The following is a 17514-nucleotide window of genomic DNA, read 5'->3' on the forward strand; positions in this document are numbered from 1 at the left end:
CAGCCTAGAAAGTACATCATAAGCTCCTTTCAGATGTTTTCCTTGACAGTGTGTTTTGCCTTCTCAATTCTGTTAGGATTCTTTTTATCTAATTAATGCTTTAAAATGAAACAAGCAATTTATCATAAGAGACAGCTTGCCAGGTTTAATTCAGATTTAACCTTAGATACTTCCCTAGCTTTACTATGCCTTTATGTCTTTATAAGAGAAGGAAGAAGCTGAGTAATATCTTCATGAGAATGTGACCAATGTTGAGAGGTAGCTTTGGTGATACTGTTTAAAAGGCGCTACTGTTGCTGTTGAACTAATTTGTGACACTAGAAATCAGGTCAGTACTGGCTTGGTATTCAATCACGAAGTAAATGAAGCTATTTTAATTCTGGAGATAATGCTTTTAAATCTCCAAGAGACTTTCAAGAATGAGCTCTCTAGTTGTTGCTCCTTTTTTTTACTGATAACTAGCTTGAAACTGCTCCAAATTTTACTGGTAACTAGCTTGAAACTGATTTACAAGTTTATGCATAAACAACAGTTTGCCTTAAATACAACTTTTGAGGTGGTTTGTGGGTAATTCATAGAAGTATCAATAAGCAGCAACTTCTCACAAAGTGACGTATGACAGACTTTGCCCCTGTGCCCCAGGAAAGTCAGATATAACCCTGCCTTCTCAGTCGTTGAAGGTGTGATCTGAACCTACACCTGTTCTTTTGTTATCTTTGCTATGCAAATGGTATAATGTCCAAACACCCTACCCTGAACATACAGGCGTGCTGCCTATGCCCATGGTTATGTAGTCATACCCAAAAATTAGTTTTGGAACATTCAAGCCAGTGAATGTGAGAGAGGAAGACAGCATTTACCAGTTCTGGGAACTTTCTGGTTGTTTGGGGATGGGAAATGTAAATATTGGCATTCCTTAGCCTAGTGAATCTTATTTTGTTTATAGAAACTGTAGTCAAATGTTGATAATAAGTTCTTCCTTGACATTTTTTCCGAAGTTGCCCATCTCGGGTTAGACTATGTCCATTTGCTCAGTATGGTTTCTCTTCTATAGTTGTTTTGTAATCTTATGAAATTGTTCCACCCTTAGTCTTTCTTTTCCCCTTTAATCCTTATACAAATTACGTGCAAAATCAATATTGTTGGTGTCTTGGCCCAACCTCTTATAAATCAGATTATACTCTGACAACTGGAAACTTGTGTATATTCACTCAGTTATTTAATACACAGACGGAGACTGCCAGCAGAGTTGCAGTTCCTTCTGTTCCATGTTGCACCCTCTCAAAGTGTTCTTAAGATATTGTTGCATCCTTCATTTCTAGAAATAACATATGGGATAGTCTAGCTGGTAGACCTTCTGTCTAACAATGTAGGACTTTTTCGGGATTGGAAACTGAGAATGGTTAGAGTCCTCACTGTCATGTCTCAAGTGTGGGTACAACAGGTGTAATCTCCTTAGGCTCTTGAAATCAGCCACAGAATGTGCAAAAGGCAGTGTGTGAAGGTGCACTGCATTTGTATAGCATAGGAATTTTCTGTTTATTTCCAATCTGATCACCCACTTTATACTAGGATTGTGGGATAGACAGCCTAGGAATTTTAAATTCACAGAAATAATTTCAAAGGTATTTCTTTTAAATTAAGACTAATTTTAGGAAAAATGGGCCGATATGACATTCAGTTTTTATGGAACTATGGAAGTTGGTTTGCTATTTTTAGCAAAAAAAATGTTTTTCCCCAGAGTTATTTGATAAACTGAAGGGAGGTGAGACTGGGAGTAGGTTCCACTGATAGGTCTGTTCATATGTTGGTCTGTACTGCTGCAGAAAACTAGTAGTTCTGACAGAATTTATCCAGACTTCACAGATTTCTCTGGAGAAGTGTCAGTTTACAGTGATCAGAACAGTGTGCTGTTAAGTAACTTTTTACTTCTTTAGACATGTAGATTTGCAAAATGTCTAGTTCACTTTAACAAGTATTTTGAGGTGGTACTGAATCTGAAGACAGAGTACTGCTTTGGGCAAAATGCAAGTTTCTGCGTTGAGAAAACAAAAAAAACAATGACAACAAAAACCACACAACAACAACAAAAGCACGCTTTCTGTATTGACAGCAATGGAAAGAAAAATACCAATCCATTTCTTTCTGTAACTGAGAAACGGTAAAGTAACAGAAGTCGGCCAGCAGGTATTTTTTAAGATTTTTTCCAAAACTGTAGTTATTCTATACCAGCTGACATGAAAGAAACTGTGTGCTCTTCTTAGCACTTTAGCTGTGATACAAACATATTTCAGGGTCTGATTAGTGTATTAAATTTCCTCTAATTGTGTTTGCTAGTATAGTTTTACTAGAAATAAACTTCAGCAAGCTGTGAATGACTGTGGATCTCAACATTACTGTCATGTGGACTTTGCTTTCCTACCTGCAGTTTGAGGTTGGGATTAAACACTTTGTCAGTCCTTCTGTAGTCATGTCTTCTAAGTGAAGGACAGATCACAGTTGCTGAAGCTGGTCTTGTCTTTGAATATGAAATCTGTATTATAATTAGTTTCTGACTCATATCTAAAGTTGGAATTGAAATGCTCTATGGGGAGTTATTTTTTTTTTATTATTATTTTTATTTTAAATGCACTCCACTAATTCAGTCTGTAATGTTTTGATTATGGGTGTTGCTTTCTTGATACCAATAACTACATTAAATTAACTGTTGCCATTTTATGTTGTTTAGACGTGCTCATGAACGGCCTCCTCCGCATCCTCACAGAATGCATCCCAATTATGGTCATGGGCATCACATTCATGTGCCTCAGACAATGTCTTCCCATCCTCGACAAGCTCCAGAGAGATCTGCCTGGTTAGTTATCAAATACTATTTTAGCTCTTTGGGACTCAGGACAAAAGACCAGAATGTGCTGATCACGGTGTAGATAATGCTCGCTGTGATTTTAGGAAGTGCTGCATGCACCTGTACTTTAAAAGGTGTAGATGTTCATATGGGTTTGAAATACTGCTTTGAGTACTCAGTATCTTAAATATATTTCGGGGGGGGTTTATCCATTGCTTTTAGAGTGGAATTGTGTGTTGCTGACTCTAGGTAGTTATTTCAATAATTTATTTTAAAATAGGCAACTAAAACACTGCTGAAGACTCTTCCTGTATTTATGTTCTTTGTAAAATAGAGGTTTGGATTTGAGTTCCAACCAATTTATTCTTTCTCCTCTGTCTGAACTTATCTAAAATTGCATCAGGCCCACTCATGAAAGTTTCATTTAATTTCTGTATTATATTTTTTATTAAAAACATTTTCAACCATTAGGGAAGAGGTGCATGCGTGAGAGCTGCTGTTCCCACAGCATGAGCTACAGAGAAGGCTCCATACTGATAATTACTGGGCACAATAATGGTAGAGTTGTCTCTAGCGATTTATCATGCTAAATCTTCACAGCTGATTTTAAAACAACTTTTAGTTATAGTAGGATTAAGATTATTCTTTAGTAAAGTTTAAGTAAGTTTAAAGAAATTCTTACATAAAACTGTTAACGGTAGGTGCGCTGTGTTGTATGCTTTCCAAAGCAGCGGAACTGGAGTCAGGATGTACCTTTACTGTAATGCCACTTTCCTTCATGTGACAGGGAACTGGGAATTGAAGCTGGTGTGACTGCAGCCACTTACCCTCCAGGGCCCTTGCATCCCCACTTGGCCCACTACCACGCACCTCCTCGACTTCATCACTTACAAATAGGGGCTCTTCCTCTAATGGTAAGGAGAAGTGATGATCATTGGTCATTGTAATGATTTTGTTTTTCAGTAAAATTATTTTAAGGTTTACTGCATTTAATTTGACATGTATACATTGCTGGAAAAGTTAGTGGTTCAACCGAAGAAGAAAATATTCCAGTGTTTCTCTGTGTGTTGCTCCCAGATGGGGAGCTAGAACAGGCTCACGTCTAATAAGAGAACACAGTTTAAGACACTAACATTTCTAACTTCAGCTCTTGTAAAATGAAACCTATTTGAATTAATTTGTCACTTGCATTGCAATGCATTGACCCTCTGCATCTGATTTTTAAAGTTCAGTTTTTTCTTAAATGAGTTTTGGATTGTTAAAGGTACCAACTTTCCACCCAGTGCATGAGGATTAGCACTGGAGCGTTATTTTTAAGGTGTGTATACAGCACAGCTAGAATTCCATCTAGAGATTTGGTTGTTTTCAAATTATATTTGTTATTCATCAACCTAATTCTGTGTGACTATATAGTTTTGTAGCATGGAGTGTTACAAGCAACAAGAAGTGTGAGGGTAAACTAGTCTCTTGTTACACATGATTTTTTAAATCTACAGTAGGAAACCAAGGAAAATCAGCATACTTTCTGACTTTTATGGAGTATTTATTTTTGAAAGAAAGTTTTGTAGATTCATATAAAATATTCCTACTTTTGTCTAATGAAAATTCATAGAGGCACAAATTTAGTTTGATGGAGCATGTTTAGTGTTTCTATGTGGTATTCTGTATGGCTAATCCATATTATTTAACCCTCTTAAAGCTAGATAATCTAATCAAAACTGTGGGCTCCTCTGTAAATGAATGCCAAAATTGTAATTAAAAAATCAGCCTGCAAGTCTTATCCATCCAGAATTCTTCTGTTAGTAGCTAGAATTAACATCTAGGGATTGAACTGTAAATTTACAATCAAAGCTGTAATAGCTGTCTATAGTCTGGTTTTACATTGCTTATTCCTTGCTGTTTAACTGAGAAATATGATAATAATCCTCGAGTAATTTCCTGATAAATCAGGGCTGGTCATTCATTGATGCACAGTTTGCATACTTAACCGCAGACTTTCTAGAGCAGCCTGTAGAGTTCAGTATTTTAGTTTAGCCAAAAAGGTTCTTACTGCATAACCATTTCTCCTGTGCATAATCTATTTAAATTAAGATTTTCTTCATTCTTCTTCAGTTGGGTGTCTGTTTTTTTTTCAAGTGGATGAAAAATGGCTTGCCTCTCTTACGTTTATTTCATGTGTTGTACTGTAACAGGTAACATCAGTTGCTTTAGATTCTCAAAGAGAAAGGTCCCTCCTTAACAGTTCAAGGAACTGCAATTGCATGAGGAGGCAGCAGGTTGAACGTGCCTATTTTATCTCATTTTCTATCAGAGCTAATGAGTCAGTTATGGGATTTACTTCCACTACTGCTGTGAAGTTTCTGGAAATGTCAGCGTTCACCTGGTCTTTGTATTACAGTACGATGAGAAACTTTTAACTGGGTTTTAATTTTCATAAGGGTATTCCTGCAACTAAAATGTTACACAAACGAGTAGTTGGGACCCCACTGTTTATCTTCTTTTTAGCAGCAGAATGGAAGAAAGTTGTGATAGAGAATCTTCAGAAGTATCTTCTGAATAATAAAATACTTAAAGGGGTCTTGCCATTCTGCTCAGTAGCTGCTCTTACTAATTGATAAAGGTGTCAGATGGAACAGGGTTTTTAACTCTAGAGTTACATTTGTGTGTATCTAACCCTTGTAACAGTAATTCATGAATCGTTGGGCAAAATGGAACAGAAGTTGTTTGTATGTAGAGTTTTTGTACACACTATGCTGACAGTGTGTTTTGCAGCGTGCAGACTGCTGTAAGCAGCACTTCCTCAACTGTTTGGGGGCTGTTTTGAACCTTGCTGTGATTAGATCGAGTGTTGTGACTTTGGAGTTGTGTTCTGAGACTAATTTTAGTGTCCTCGTATTACATGCACTAGAAGAACATAAAGACAGGTTAGAGCACTGCTAGAAGTTACATATGCATTGAGTTCAAAGCATTACAGATGCCTTTTGATGATTCTGCCCCTTCCGTGGCAATAATGATAGCCAAAGTTTTCTGCATTTGCATGTATGTAAGAATACGGCAGATCTGTTAGAAAAATTGACTTTGACTAGAGACCAAGCAGTCAGTGAAGTTTTTTATCTAACAAACTTAACCGGATATTAAACAAAAGTACCATTTTAGTTTTTATTAAAGAGCAACATTAATTGCAGCTGTTACCTGGGTTTTTCATTGTAACTTTTGGAATATGGCCAGGGGAGAAGAGGCTAAGCTATGATTAGAGTCCCTCTGCTAAGTGATTAATGCAAGGAGGAGTGCTTTCTTCCCTTCAGTAAGTATGGTACTAAATAGCCATTTACAAGGCTCATTAGTTGTATTCTTGATGCAAATGTCATTGGATGTTATATTCTCCATTCTTTATTGTGGGGAAGCAGTCTTAATGTAACTCATGCAGCTCAACTAAAAAATTCATTTGTGTTAAATCCACTTTCTGAAATACCATACTGCCCAATATGCACTGTGCATTTTTTCTGTCTGTTCAGGAGTACTAAAACCCCTTCAAACTACTGCCAGACCATAAAGGGCATAATGGATTATTTGGGCTTTAATGGCACTGGTACTGTGATACATCAGTTTCAGTTTTTAATTGGATGCAGATGACCTAATCTTCATCTAGTCAGTGGTTGGTGAAGACTGCAGTTTTAACCCTCAGGAGACAAAATGATAATGTTGGGGGAGAGAATTAGTGTTCAGCAGCTTTGGCAGTCCAAACAGAAGATGGGGGGAAACAAATCTCTTCTTCTATTACCTTGGTTTAAGAAACATTCACGTGTTTAAATGCTGCTTCAGGAGGAATCCTAGATTAAAAACAGTTAAAAATAACTTTCTCCATAGCTATGTAGAGAAGCATTAGACTGCTTCCTTGCTTGATCTAACACAAATAACATCAAGTGTGACCCTGGCTTAGAAGTAGTTTGTGTTCCTGTTGTTATTACTTTCCTCAGCACATACATGGTGTTAAAGATCATCTGTCAAAGTGGTTTTTATGCTGGATTGTATTCTGGACAAATACCCATTCTGTGAACTTGAACATTTTTAGGAAGAATCAGCTGAATATCAGTGCATGGCACAACTAATGGAACGTCTGACAAGACAGACCCGGGAGACAGAGGCTTTTCTGTGCCTCTGCTCTGCTGCTGGTCCTTGTTCTTAGATGCCACTTTGGTTTCTGGTTACTCTGAATGACTCTGGCTGCTGTTTTGGCACTGTTGATGAAAGGCTTTTTGACTCAGAGTGCCCAGCACCAGTTATCACGTATAGGTGGACAGGATGGGAATTTCTGTGATGTAATCAGTTGAGACAGCTGTTGAAAGGAATGTGACTTTTTCATAATGTACTATCTACCAGCCGTAATTCTGACTAGCCAAATCATACTTAGGGCTGTAGCACATATCCAAGCAGAATTCCTTTTTTCTGTTACTTCAGGAAAGAAAAGGCATCTTAATTTGTAGTGAAATCTGGAAGCACAAAAGTCCAAAAAGAAAACTTCAGATGTTTCTAAATTTGGCGTGAGGACACCCTGAAGGTGTCCCATCCTCTGTACTGCCATCTCTACTGTGTCTCATGGAAAGTCGGTTACTTTTTGTAATTTCAAATATGATCTTTCTGACATTTTTGAGGCTTCAAGAAATAAGGAAGAATTATAAAGTTTTAAAAGTGCAGACATTTATTTAGAAATTGTAGTTGAGCTTTGAAACAGGAACTTGTTCTGAATATGAGTTTGTTACTAGGACACCGAAAAAAAAATCAGGGCTTTATGGTGTAAATCTGCTCTGCTAAAGAAAGTGTTCTTTTATTAATGGAATTTGTTCCTTTATGTCATGTAGTGGGAAGGGGAGTGAAAGGTTAAAACTAGAATGTCTTATTTCTCCCCGTAAACTGATAACTAAATTTTAAACGGAATATAGAACTGAAGTGGACAGCGTTCCCTTTGTGACTTTTAACTTAGTATACTTTTACTCTTGCTAGGTGAATAACAACTTGTCTGGGATTGTGATCATTTAGAACTTAACCGACAAAATTGCCACTGAGTATTCTATCCAGCTTGTAGTTTTTAAAGCATGCAGATCTGTCATATGTACAGTTTTCAGATCGTATTATGCGTAGTAGTGGCATTTGGTGATGGGTGGTTTTTTGGTTTTGGTTTGGTTGGGTTTTTTTAGTTTCTGTTTTATTAAAAATATCTTAAATAATGGAGGCTACCTACATGCCTCTCAAATTATTTCAGTTACCTGTTAAAGAAGCTCCTGGGATATGCTGTTCCAGTCTCTTGACTCCAGCTGCTTCTGCCTTTTTCAATAGTGTTTTATTGATTGTGGATTTCAGGGGAGGGAAATGACCTGGATTTTACAGTTTGCTAGCTACGGTGCAATGATCTCTATAGGGTGATCCTTGAGAAGTCTCCTTAGTTTATCTGTGAACCTAACTACAGCTTGCATTTTAAAAACAAAACGTTACTTATTGTAACTTAACCTCTCTCAGGTGTTATATATCCAGCTTTCATATGCTGTCCCCCATTTTTCTTCTGTTTCATAGTCTTACTGTTTTGTTCCTTTAACTCTTTAGTAATGCAGAGTAGTTGAGGCTGTCTTTACACTTAGTTGTGAAAATTAGGAGGGATTTGGAGGTACTGGCCAATAGGTGCCAGTCCATTATGGTAGATGTGTGCTGGTCACAATATCATCACTAAGAGTGCAGTTGTGTGGGCATCACAGCTCTAAGAGATGCAACTGTTCCATACAAAAAAGATAGCAGACTTGTAAGATATCTGAACATTTAGTTAGCTTAAAGCTGTAACTTAAAGTAGCAATAGTAGTTCAAGGGGAACTGGAGGTGTGAAATAGACTTGATTAGCGGCCTCAACTGCATTTTTCAAATAAGAAAATGAACCTTTGTAATGCAGCTGCTGCTTCTTTTCTTAATATCAACGTGAATCACTGTTTTCAGTTTTTTGTAGAATATAGGCTATTGTAGTGTGTTCATTTTATGATCCCCTCAGACACAGGTACAGTTAGCTTTTAGCTATGCAGAACGCATTACTTGTTCCTTCGCAGTGTCTCTCTATGAATACTGCAACTTTACCTAGTTTGAATTTGGCTTATTAAGATATTGATGAGCTTTACTTCTGCAGTATTGATGTGGACCTAAGCAGTTAACTGGATAAGTTTATTGTTTGGATTTGTTTTAACCTGTATGAAGATCATACTTCATGTGAACCATTGAATAAAAGGTTGGGGTGAACAAGATGAGTAATTGCATACAGTGCAAGAATCTCCTCACTGACTGTGGCAACTGAAAGGCAAAAAGGTCCTGGAAAGATGGAGGGTGTTTAAAGGAAGGTACCAAGGAAGAAGATCTTTCCTGCAGGTTAGTTGTTGGAAACTGTTTCAGAATGTTTGTGTTGTAAGTGGTTCAGCTTTAGCCTTGAATAAGTTGTTGCAAATTTTTGTGGTAGTGGGAAGTGGTGATAGAAAGTGTAAAACCAGAAACAGATGATATTTGTTCTACAGGAAACAAACACTTGGCAAACCTGTAGTGGAATTTGCAGGTTCAGACTATGTCACTTTAAAGTATATGTTATAATTTGACTGTGTCCAAAAGACAAGTACTTAGGGCAGCCTGGTATTACCTAGCTCTTTTTTTCATTAGCTTTAAGCTTTTTCTTTTTTCTTAGGTTCAATATGAAAACTTACTGAAAACACACATCTGTTTGTGTGAGAAGCTGTTTCAAGAGAGCTGGAATCTTCTCTTTGCATTTGAAGCTTGAGAGTAGTTGTCACAGGGATTTTAGTTAGACTGCTCTTATTTGGGCATTATTGATAGTTCGCTCTTGCCTGGTTTTGCTTTGGCTTGTAGTCACAAATTGAACTAGTTAAAATCTTGCTGTGTGAGGAGAAAGCTTCTATGCCTGCAGATTAAGCAATTTTTTTCTTACAGAGACAAGTTTTTCAAAATACAGTGTTTCACTTGGCCAGAAATGTAAGCTGCACTCTCACAATATCTTCTAGAAGAGCCCGTGCATAATGTATGTTTAGATAATTTTGCAGAGATGTTAATGCCATTCCCCATCAGGATAATATGAAGGCAAATTTATTAGCATGATAATGTAGTGTCCCACCCAGTATTATACCGAATCAATATATCGGCATATGTTCTCTGTGAATACACTCTGCGTGTTGCATAACAATGTAGATCTTTAAATTCAGACACTGTTGTTTTCAGCAGTTATCCTGTCTTGCTTGTTTCTCATCTCCAGCTCTAATTAGTACCAGGCCAAGAGATACTGAGGCTGCTTATGAGAGAGGCTCCTCCTGTATTAGGATTCTGGAAATATTCTGAAAGTTTAACATTCAGTTTCTCTTATTGTGGTTTGTAAAAATCTAGTACTAATATTGTGGTTGTGTTTGTGGCTTATATTGGCACTACATGGTCATCATTTAACAAGCACCACGTAAACTGCTTTAAAATAATTAGTTTCTATTATTTTCTGAAAAAAAAATATTTAGGGCAGAGAATTTTTGTCTGTCCCTGTCAGCTTTTGGTTACCAGACTGGATTTGAAAAATATAGAAAGGTAGCGTATTGGTGTGTTATGTCATGTGAGTAACTGTGTAGGCCTATACTTCCCCACTATGCATTCATTCAGTTTTACACCCTTATATATGTTAAGCTTGGAAGTGCCTTCTGGAAATATGAAAAGCCACCTGACTTGACTAATAATATCTGGAATGTCTGACTTGTTGACAACCTCATGAGATTAATTTTGAACTGTCATATATAGCAGCAGAGGTGTTACCAGCTGATAGCACAGAAGGGAAGATAATACTTCTCAAGTGCTTTATTTCCAAAAGCACTGCTGCTTACTGTCCTCATATCAGTGCAGTCTACATGTTTAAGTCAACTGAAGCTGCTGATCCTTGGAGGCTTTTTTAACCTGTTCATTAAGAATTGCTGCTGGCATGTTTCTGACAAAAAGTCAATACCATTATTCACTCATCTTTCAGGGGTAAAAGTACAACACAGGCCCTGCTGTGAAGGTGGTACTTAGTATTTTAACTACCTTTCTGCTTTCCTATATAACAAGCACTGGTGCTTTACGTGCCTGTAGAGTATATCTGTTGACACTGATATTTTGTTCATTGCTTGTATCTCTTAATATGCAAGGAAGGCAGTGGATGCTTGAATATAGAGTGTATATAGAGTTGCTTGTGACTTTAGATGCAAGTCTTGAGTGTATTAATCTGCCTCTAAATTTGATTATCTGCTTCTAAATTCAAAGTGTGTCTGAGGATGTTCAGTTGTTTTGGGTAAGATAAGGATATTGGCTGTTTTTTCCTGGAATGAGTGATAGCCTTGCTGTTTCCGTGGTACCAAAAACTTACATTTGAGAATCTATAGCAAGTCCTTTTCATAACTTCAGATGTAGCATTTAGATGTTTTGTTTCCAAAAATAAGTGGATGTTTATGGCACTTTCTACAAAGTGGGTTGAGATTTTTGAGACTTGGGAAGCGAGACCAAGCAATGTATAAAGCAGATAAGGAGAGACTATAATAGAGGATCTAGTCTCACTTCTGTTTTGCTTCTGGATGTGTTTAGAGAACTCGGAGTGGTGTTGTGTTACCCGTCAGCTGGAATTGTATGCTCAAGCTGAGGAGTGTAAATATTAAGTGATTCAATAAAAGCAAAGGGATCTTAAATTTTACAAAGTGAACAGTAAAGTACTGAAACTGTTCTGAATAGGTTTAACTTAACATCTGCTGTTTGAATAGGTACCAGACATGGCGGGCTACCCTCACATCCGTTACATTTCATCGGGATTGGATGGAACATCATTCAGAGGCCCTTTCAGGGGCAATTTTGAGGTTTGTAATAGAATAAAACTAGATATATGTCAAAATGTGTCATGAAGGGAATATGGGGAGGGTGTATGGTAGAGCTAGTTCTACATGTAGATATGAAAGAATCGTAAAGAAAAAGCCCTTTATTTATAGAATGACCTCACTATCGTAAACTGGGATAAAAGTGTGTTGAAAAGTCAGTCAATAAAAGGTACCCTGGACAGTGTAGGCTGAGGTGGTTATTAACTGACAGTACATCTTGCTCTGCACACCAGCCCAGTTAGTCGGATGTAGCATTCACATGATATCTTAGTCAAAGCCAGTGGTGTCTCTGAGTAACTGTGCCAGGATCCCCCTTGTAAGGGTGAAACTTGGCAACTTCAGCAGTGCTGTCCTGTTTACCTAGTGCAGGAATTGAAATGGAGAGAAGGAAAAAAAGAGAGAAAATAACATGTATCAGATGCAGAGAGTTAATGATCTAGTCCACTGAAAACATTTTCAGTGACATCTCATGGTTCTAATAAACTTATTGCTGGAGAAAAATAAATCAGTCATAATATTTCAATTTAAGCAACTTTTCTTCTAAGCCTTAATGAAGGCAAATACAGTTAGAAAGCAAATATCTACGTAGTGCATTAAAATTGCATTTTCCTCATTAGACACACAAGTACATGTGAACATAGTGATAACCATTCCGAGGTGACAAACAAATTCTATTTATTTTTTTAGTAGTAAAATAGTGTTTCCCTATAACTTAAAATACCAGGCAGTGTTGTGTGGGTTTTTCTACAGAAACCGAACACTCTTCCCACACAACATATTCTTTTCTGCTTTGCCTGTATTTGAATAAGTTGGGAATTGGAAGTTTGTCATTCTGCAAATGGGTTAGAATAAAATTAATATTACTCAAGGTAGCTGAAATAACAGTTCTTATACTGTTTATTCCTTGATAATATTTTAGGAGCTGATTCACTTGGAGGAGCGATTAGGCAACGTGAATCGTGGAGCAACACAGGGAACTATAGAAAGATGCACATATCCACATAAATACAAGAAGGTGAGGATTTCTCAAATTGTGTCCTGTCTGTAATATTTCTTTGTAATAACATTTATGTTTAGCTTCACTCTGCAGAAATGGCAGCTTCAATGTGTGCATGTTTTCTGTATCTTGCAATTTCAAGGACTGTAAGCAAAGCTTACCATGATACTTCTTTCACAAAGATAAAAATTTGGTCCCTAGATTAAGAGCTGCTCGAATACGATAAACAACAGTGTTTTGCTATGATTTAATAGCTTGTCCAGCAGCTGTGAATGGCCTTGTGAGAAATGAAATAACTGTTGGTAATAGCCATATTGTCAACAGACTTCAGTGAGAACTTTATTAAACAAAGTAAAACTTTAGTTCTGCAATAAATTGTTCATTTTGGTTACCTGCTTGGTGTGTATCATTTTAACCTGTACTACAATCACATTAGGAAGATGTGGGACACTAGGAAGTTTTGAATCTGTCACAGAGTTTTGGCAACTTGTCTTTCAGTTGGAGTTTATTATACTGTAACATATAGAATCCCTTCCACGTTTATGTGGTGTTCTGTCACACTTGATAGTGACTTAAGATACTGGGTTTGGAAGGAATTTTTTTGCCTCTTCATGAATTAAATGGAGATGTTTATACATCTACCACACATAAAAGGACTGGTTGCAACAATATTAATATATTCACAGTTCAGTAGACTTTTGTTATTAACAATAGCTAAATAAATCTGAAATGTCCTGTGATTTTGCTTCAAGTGCTAGTTAGTAATTCATTTTGGTTCAGATACATTTGAATAAATATTATGAAATGTTTTCAAAGTAGTATGTGTTGAATATGTATTAAAAACAGATTTTACTCAGTTTGTCAATAATGTCATCTCTACTAATAAGGTAACAACTGATTGGTTCTCACAGAGGAAACTGCACTGCAAACAAGATGGGGAAGAAGGAACAGAAGAAGACACAGAGGAAAAGTGTACCATCTGTTTGTCTATATTGGAGGAAGGTGAAGATGTCAGGTAAATAGTACCACTGAATATGATAATATTAGTGTTCTGGATTTGAGACCATACGTACTTGAACACGGTACTCTACTCTTTGCAATACTCCCTAGGTTAACAGTTACAATTAAAGACTACCTGTCATTGAACTAATAAATAAAACAAGCTGCAATTGAAAATACACGTTTTTTTAGTCTGTATTGACACTGAGTAAAATGCAGGTTATTTTCTTATGGTCTTCCATAAGTTGACTGTCTGTTTTCTAACATGAGCCCACGCTGACATCCTGAATTAATCAGGACTGTCAAATTTAGTTCTTCTGTAATATTGCTACTTAAGCCATAAGAGGTTTAAAACAATGTAATACAGCAGAAGCCAGCTGTTGCTTGACTTCACTGCCCATATCTGTTTCTTCTTGGGAGCAGACAAAATGCAGGTTCAACTGGAAAGGCTGGTGAAACTTGTGGAGAAACGTGCATGTGCAAAAAGCAAAACAGCAAAATGCACGTTACCATTTTTGCAGTGGGTATGTTAGTGTGGAAATGCTTTATTAATACAGATATTTTTCTGTTCTGATGACAGGCGCCTTCCATGTATGCACCTTTTCCACCAAGTATGTGTGGATCAGTGGCTGATTACTAACAAGAAGTGCCCCATTTGCAGAGTGGACATTGAGGCCCAACTGCCCAGTGAAAGTTGACACTGCTTTCCAGAACTCTTGTCCTCCCTCTCACTCCCTCTCATCCTTCCTGGTACTGCAGTCAACCAAAGATGGCATGACTTCCCTGCGCAGGTTTGGAAGCATTGAACCTAGAGTGCTGGCTCTGCTATATGGTACAACTAACGCTAGACCTACGGTTTGTGTAGAAGACAGTTGAGTTTCAGTGTATTTATAAAACTTTTTTTTAGGTTTTACATTTTTTCTTTTAATTCATTACTGTATTTTTGCATGGTTCCTTGTATTGCGTTTGTTTGCACATATTATGGGCTTTGTGACCCCAAACTTGCAGGCAAGATTAGCTGCTTTAGTAAGTAGAATTGTGTGGTCTGGTTTTTTTTGTTTGTTTTCCATAGTATCGAGCTTTGAAAGTATGATTTCACTCATTACTAACCTCGAATTCCTTAATTTAATCAATCGTATATTTTAGTTTAAATGTATAAAGATCATCTAGAAAAGGATAATAATATGTATTGAGACATTCCTTAATTAGGAAAAAATGGCTGCTGTATATTTACAATATCAGTTCTGAGTCAGATAACATCCTTAATACTGGGAACAGAATATGAACTGTATTCAGTTTGACTGATAATAGAGCATACTCATCACCGGAGTTATTGTCTGATCAGATTTTTGTGTTTGTTTTTAAGATTTCAGCACAATGCAGATATATTTGAATGTCAATATTAAACATTTAGACTGCTGTTCGGATTGTATTTATCATTTTCTTCCTATGTCTAGAAATTTGAATCCCTAACTTAAATATTTGCTGCTGTGAAACAGCTCTAGTGAACACTAAATGTTGATTTCAGTTAGCTGGATTGTAGATACTTGCAGATCGAAAGAATTATTAGGGAAATGGAAAAAGAGCTTTGAATCTGTTTGGTCTTCTGCTAACTTAAGTTGAAGTATCTGCGCACATTGAGGGTGGGTGGGTCTTTTGGTTTTTGTGGTTTTTTTCTTTGTTTTTTCATATGAAACCATTCAATAAGGACTTAGAGCTGCAGGGGTTTTGGTCTGGTTTTCTTTTTCGTGGTTTTTTGTTTTGGGGGTTTGACAGATATACATGCATTCATAGAACTTCTAAGGATTCCAGGCTTGTCTTGGGATTTTTATTAGTTTCAAAGTTAATAAAGTTAGCTAAATCTACTTGTCTCTTGTTTTATTTTTCATTAGTAAATGGAAAGCCTGTAAATTTCTGTAGAAATTGAGACACAGATTATGTGGTTACCTAGTTTTTGCCTTGATCATAGATTCCCTCTTTATAAATTACCAACAGTCCATCACTGATTGAAATATTTTCTATAGTTAAGATTTGCTGCATAATATAGTATATAGAATTAAGTTATAATGTACTAACATTTTGCCTTTGGAGGAAGTTTTAGTCCACATCAGGATTCAAATTGCTCATCAACATTCTTTCGCATATGATAGATTATAGTTTATTTAAATGTGCTCAACATTGCAAAATGCAAGTGTGCAAAACCATTCAAGACAGTATTACTGTCACTTTGGAAAAGATGTTCCTCGGGGATCATATATGCACATGTCAATAAGCTTGCATTAAGCCACCTGCTTTGTAAGTGGATTGAATAATGAATACCTTCAGTTTCTCTTGTATTTGTCTTTCATAAGCAGATTAAGTGTGAAATGGTTTACAGTAAACCTAGAAGATGAACTGTTGTGTTTACACTAAAAAAGTGATCCATTCATAAATATTACCTTACCTAATTTGATGCCTGGTTTTGTCTGGTTAAAGCTGCTTCCTTTTTTTCAGTCAGGAGTAGCATTTGGTAGTGCAGTGTCTATTGCTGGCAACAACCACCACCTCTGGCACGGAGGCTTTAAGTGGAGATAAATGTCATTCCAGAATGTGTGGTAAACGGACATTTTCAAGCTTAACTGCGTAGCTAAAACTGAACTTAAAACCACTTTATGCTTGTACAATGGGCGATATGGGAGAGAAGCAACACATGATTTGACTGCTTCAAAACCTGACATGGTTTTATGCTAAAGCTTCTTGAACATTATGGCTGTAGGAATCTGAAAGTGAGTATGAAGTTAAAGCTGCATTGGTAAAAATGAATAAAAATAACTGGAAGGACTGGACACACATGTTCTATTCTTCAGTGGCTGGTGAAAAGGAGGGAAGTTAGTTGACCGCTGATGCTTGAAGTCTGATACTCACTTTTAAAAGTTTCCAAGAAGGTACTTGAGAGACACAGGACAGAAAAACCCAGGGCCTCTGTTATACTCGAGACCCTGGGTGTGTGATAGAATCTACTTCAGCTTCCTTACAGGACAAAGAAGCACAGGTTTGGGGGATTTTTTTGTTTGTTTGTTTGTTTAATGAAATATTTTATGCACCTGATTTGGGTGCCTGGTACTAGAGGTATTTTAGTGGTCCATGAATTGACTTGTTTTATAACTGCTACTGATATTGTCTTGCTTTTAAATGTGTGCATAACATTGTAATGTGATGTTGAACACTTAGGTATGTGCCAGGAATCACAGTGTTCTGATCTTACTATTGCAGGGGCTAATAAAGCTGCAGCTTACTTCTATTCCAGAAAGTTGTGACTTAAGAATAATATTTAAGGGAAGGAAAAAGAATAGGCTGTTGATTATGAGAATTTCCACCACTTACTGTGCTTTATATGCTTAGATGCATTGCCTTAAGTTTTCTGCAGCATCTTTGACTTTAAAGATTCTCAACAGTATGCATCAAATTACTTTTCATATAAAATTCCATTGTCAAAAGAAATCCTTTTGTATGCAATAAATAAAATGTTAGACTGGTATCATTAAATCTGTTTTACGTAAGTTTGTTTTTTCTTTTGCCTTGTTTTGCCTTTCCAAGTCTTGATCTGTAAAAATTCTTTTACACGTGTATTCTTACAGATACTGCCTAAGGAACAATTCTCTCAGTGGAGGATCAACATTTAGCCACTATTAAAAATGTTGGCAAACAAAACCATCTAGAAGCTAGGAATCAAGGAAAACTTCCCTTAGGAAGGATATAAAAATATTAACTTGTGCATACGT

The 17514-nt window shown here is 36.7% G+C and overlaps 1 protein-coding gene across 14 annotated transcripts in view; it reads left to right on the forward strand.

Annotated features, from left to right (window-relative positions):
• The window catches only part of RNF111 (ring finger protein 111), a 55721-nt gene extending 38443 nt beyond the window's left edge, over positions 1-17278 (forward strand). For 7 of the 14 annotated variants that reach the window (XM_065076000.1, XM_065076001.1, XM_065076004.1 and 4 more), the window contains exons 9-14: positions 2729-2854; positions 3633-3759; positions 11647-11739; positions 12677-12772; positions 13666-13769; positions 14334-17278. In XM_065076000.1, coding sequence (XP_064932072.1) covers positions 2729-2854; positions 3633-3759; positions 11647-11739; positions 12677-12772; positions 13666-13769; positions 14334-14451 — 664 coding nt within the window. In that variant the 3' untranslated portion in view covers positions 14452-17278. Of the gene's footprint in view, positions 1-2728; positions 2855-3632; positions 3760-11646; positions 11740-12676; positions 12773-13641; positions 13770-14333 lie in introns of all 14 variants that reach the window. The other 7 variants (XM_065075999.1, XM_065076003.1, XM_065075994.1 and 4 more) reach the window with 3 other exon arrangements.
• The last annotated feature ends 236 nt before the right edge of the window (positions 17279-17514 follow it).

This window comes from Columba livia, chromosome 11, assembly GCF_036013475.1.
Source record: "Columba livia isolate bColLiv1 breed racing homer chromosome 11, bColLiv1.pat.W.v2, whole genome shotgun sequence".
In the NCBI taxonomy this organism is placed as follows: Eukaryota; Metazoa; Chordata; class Aves; order Columbiformes; family Columbidae; genus Columba; species Columba livia.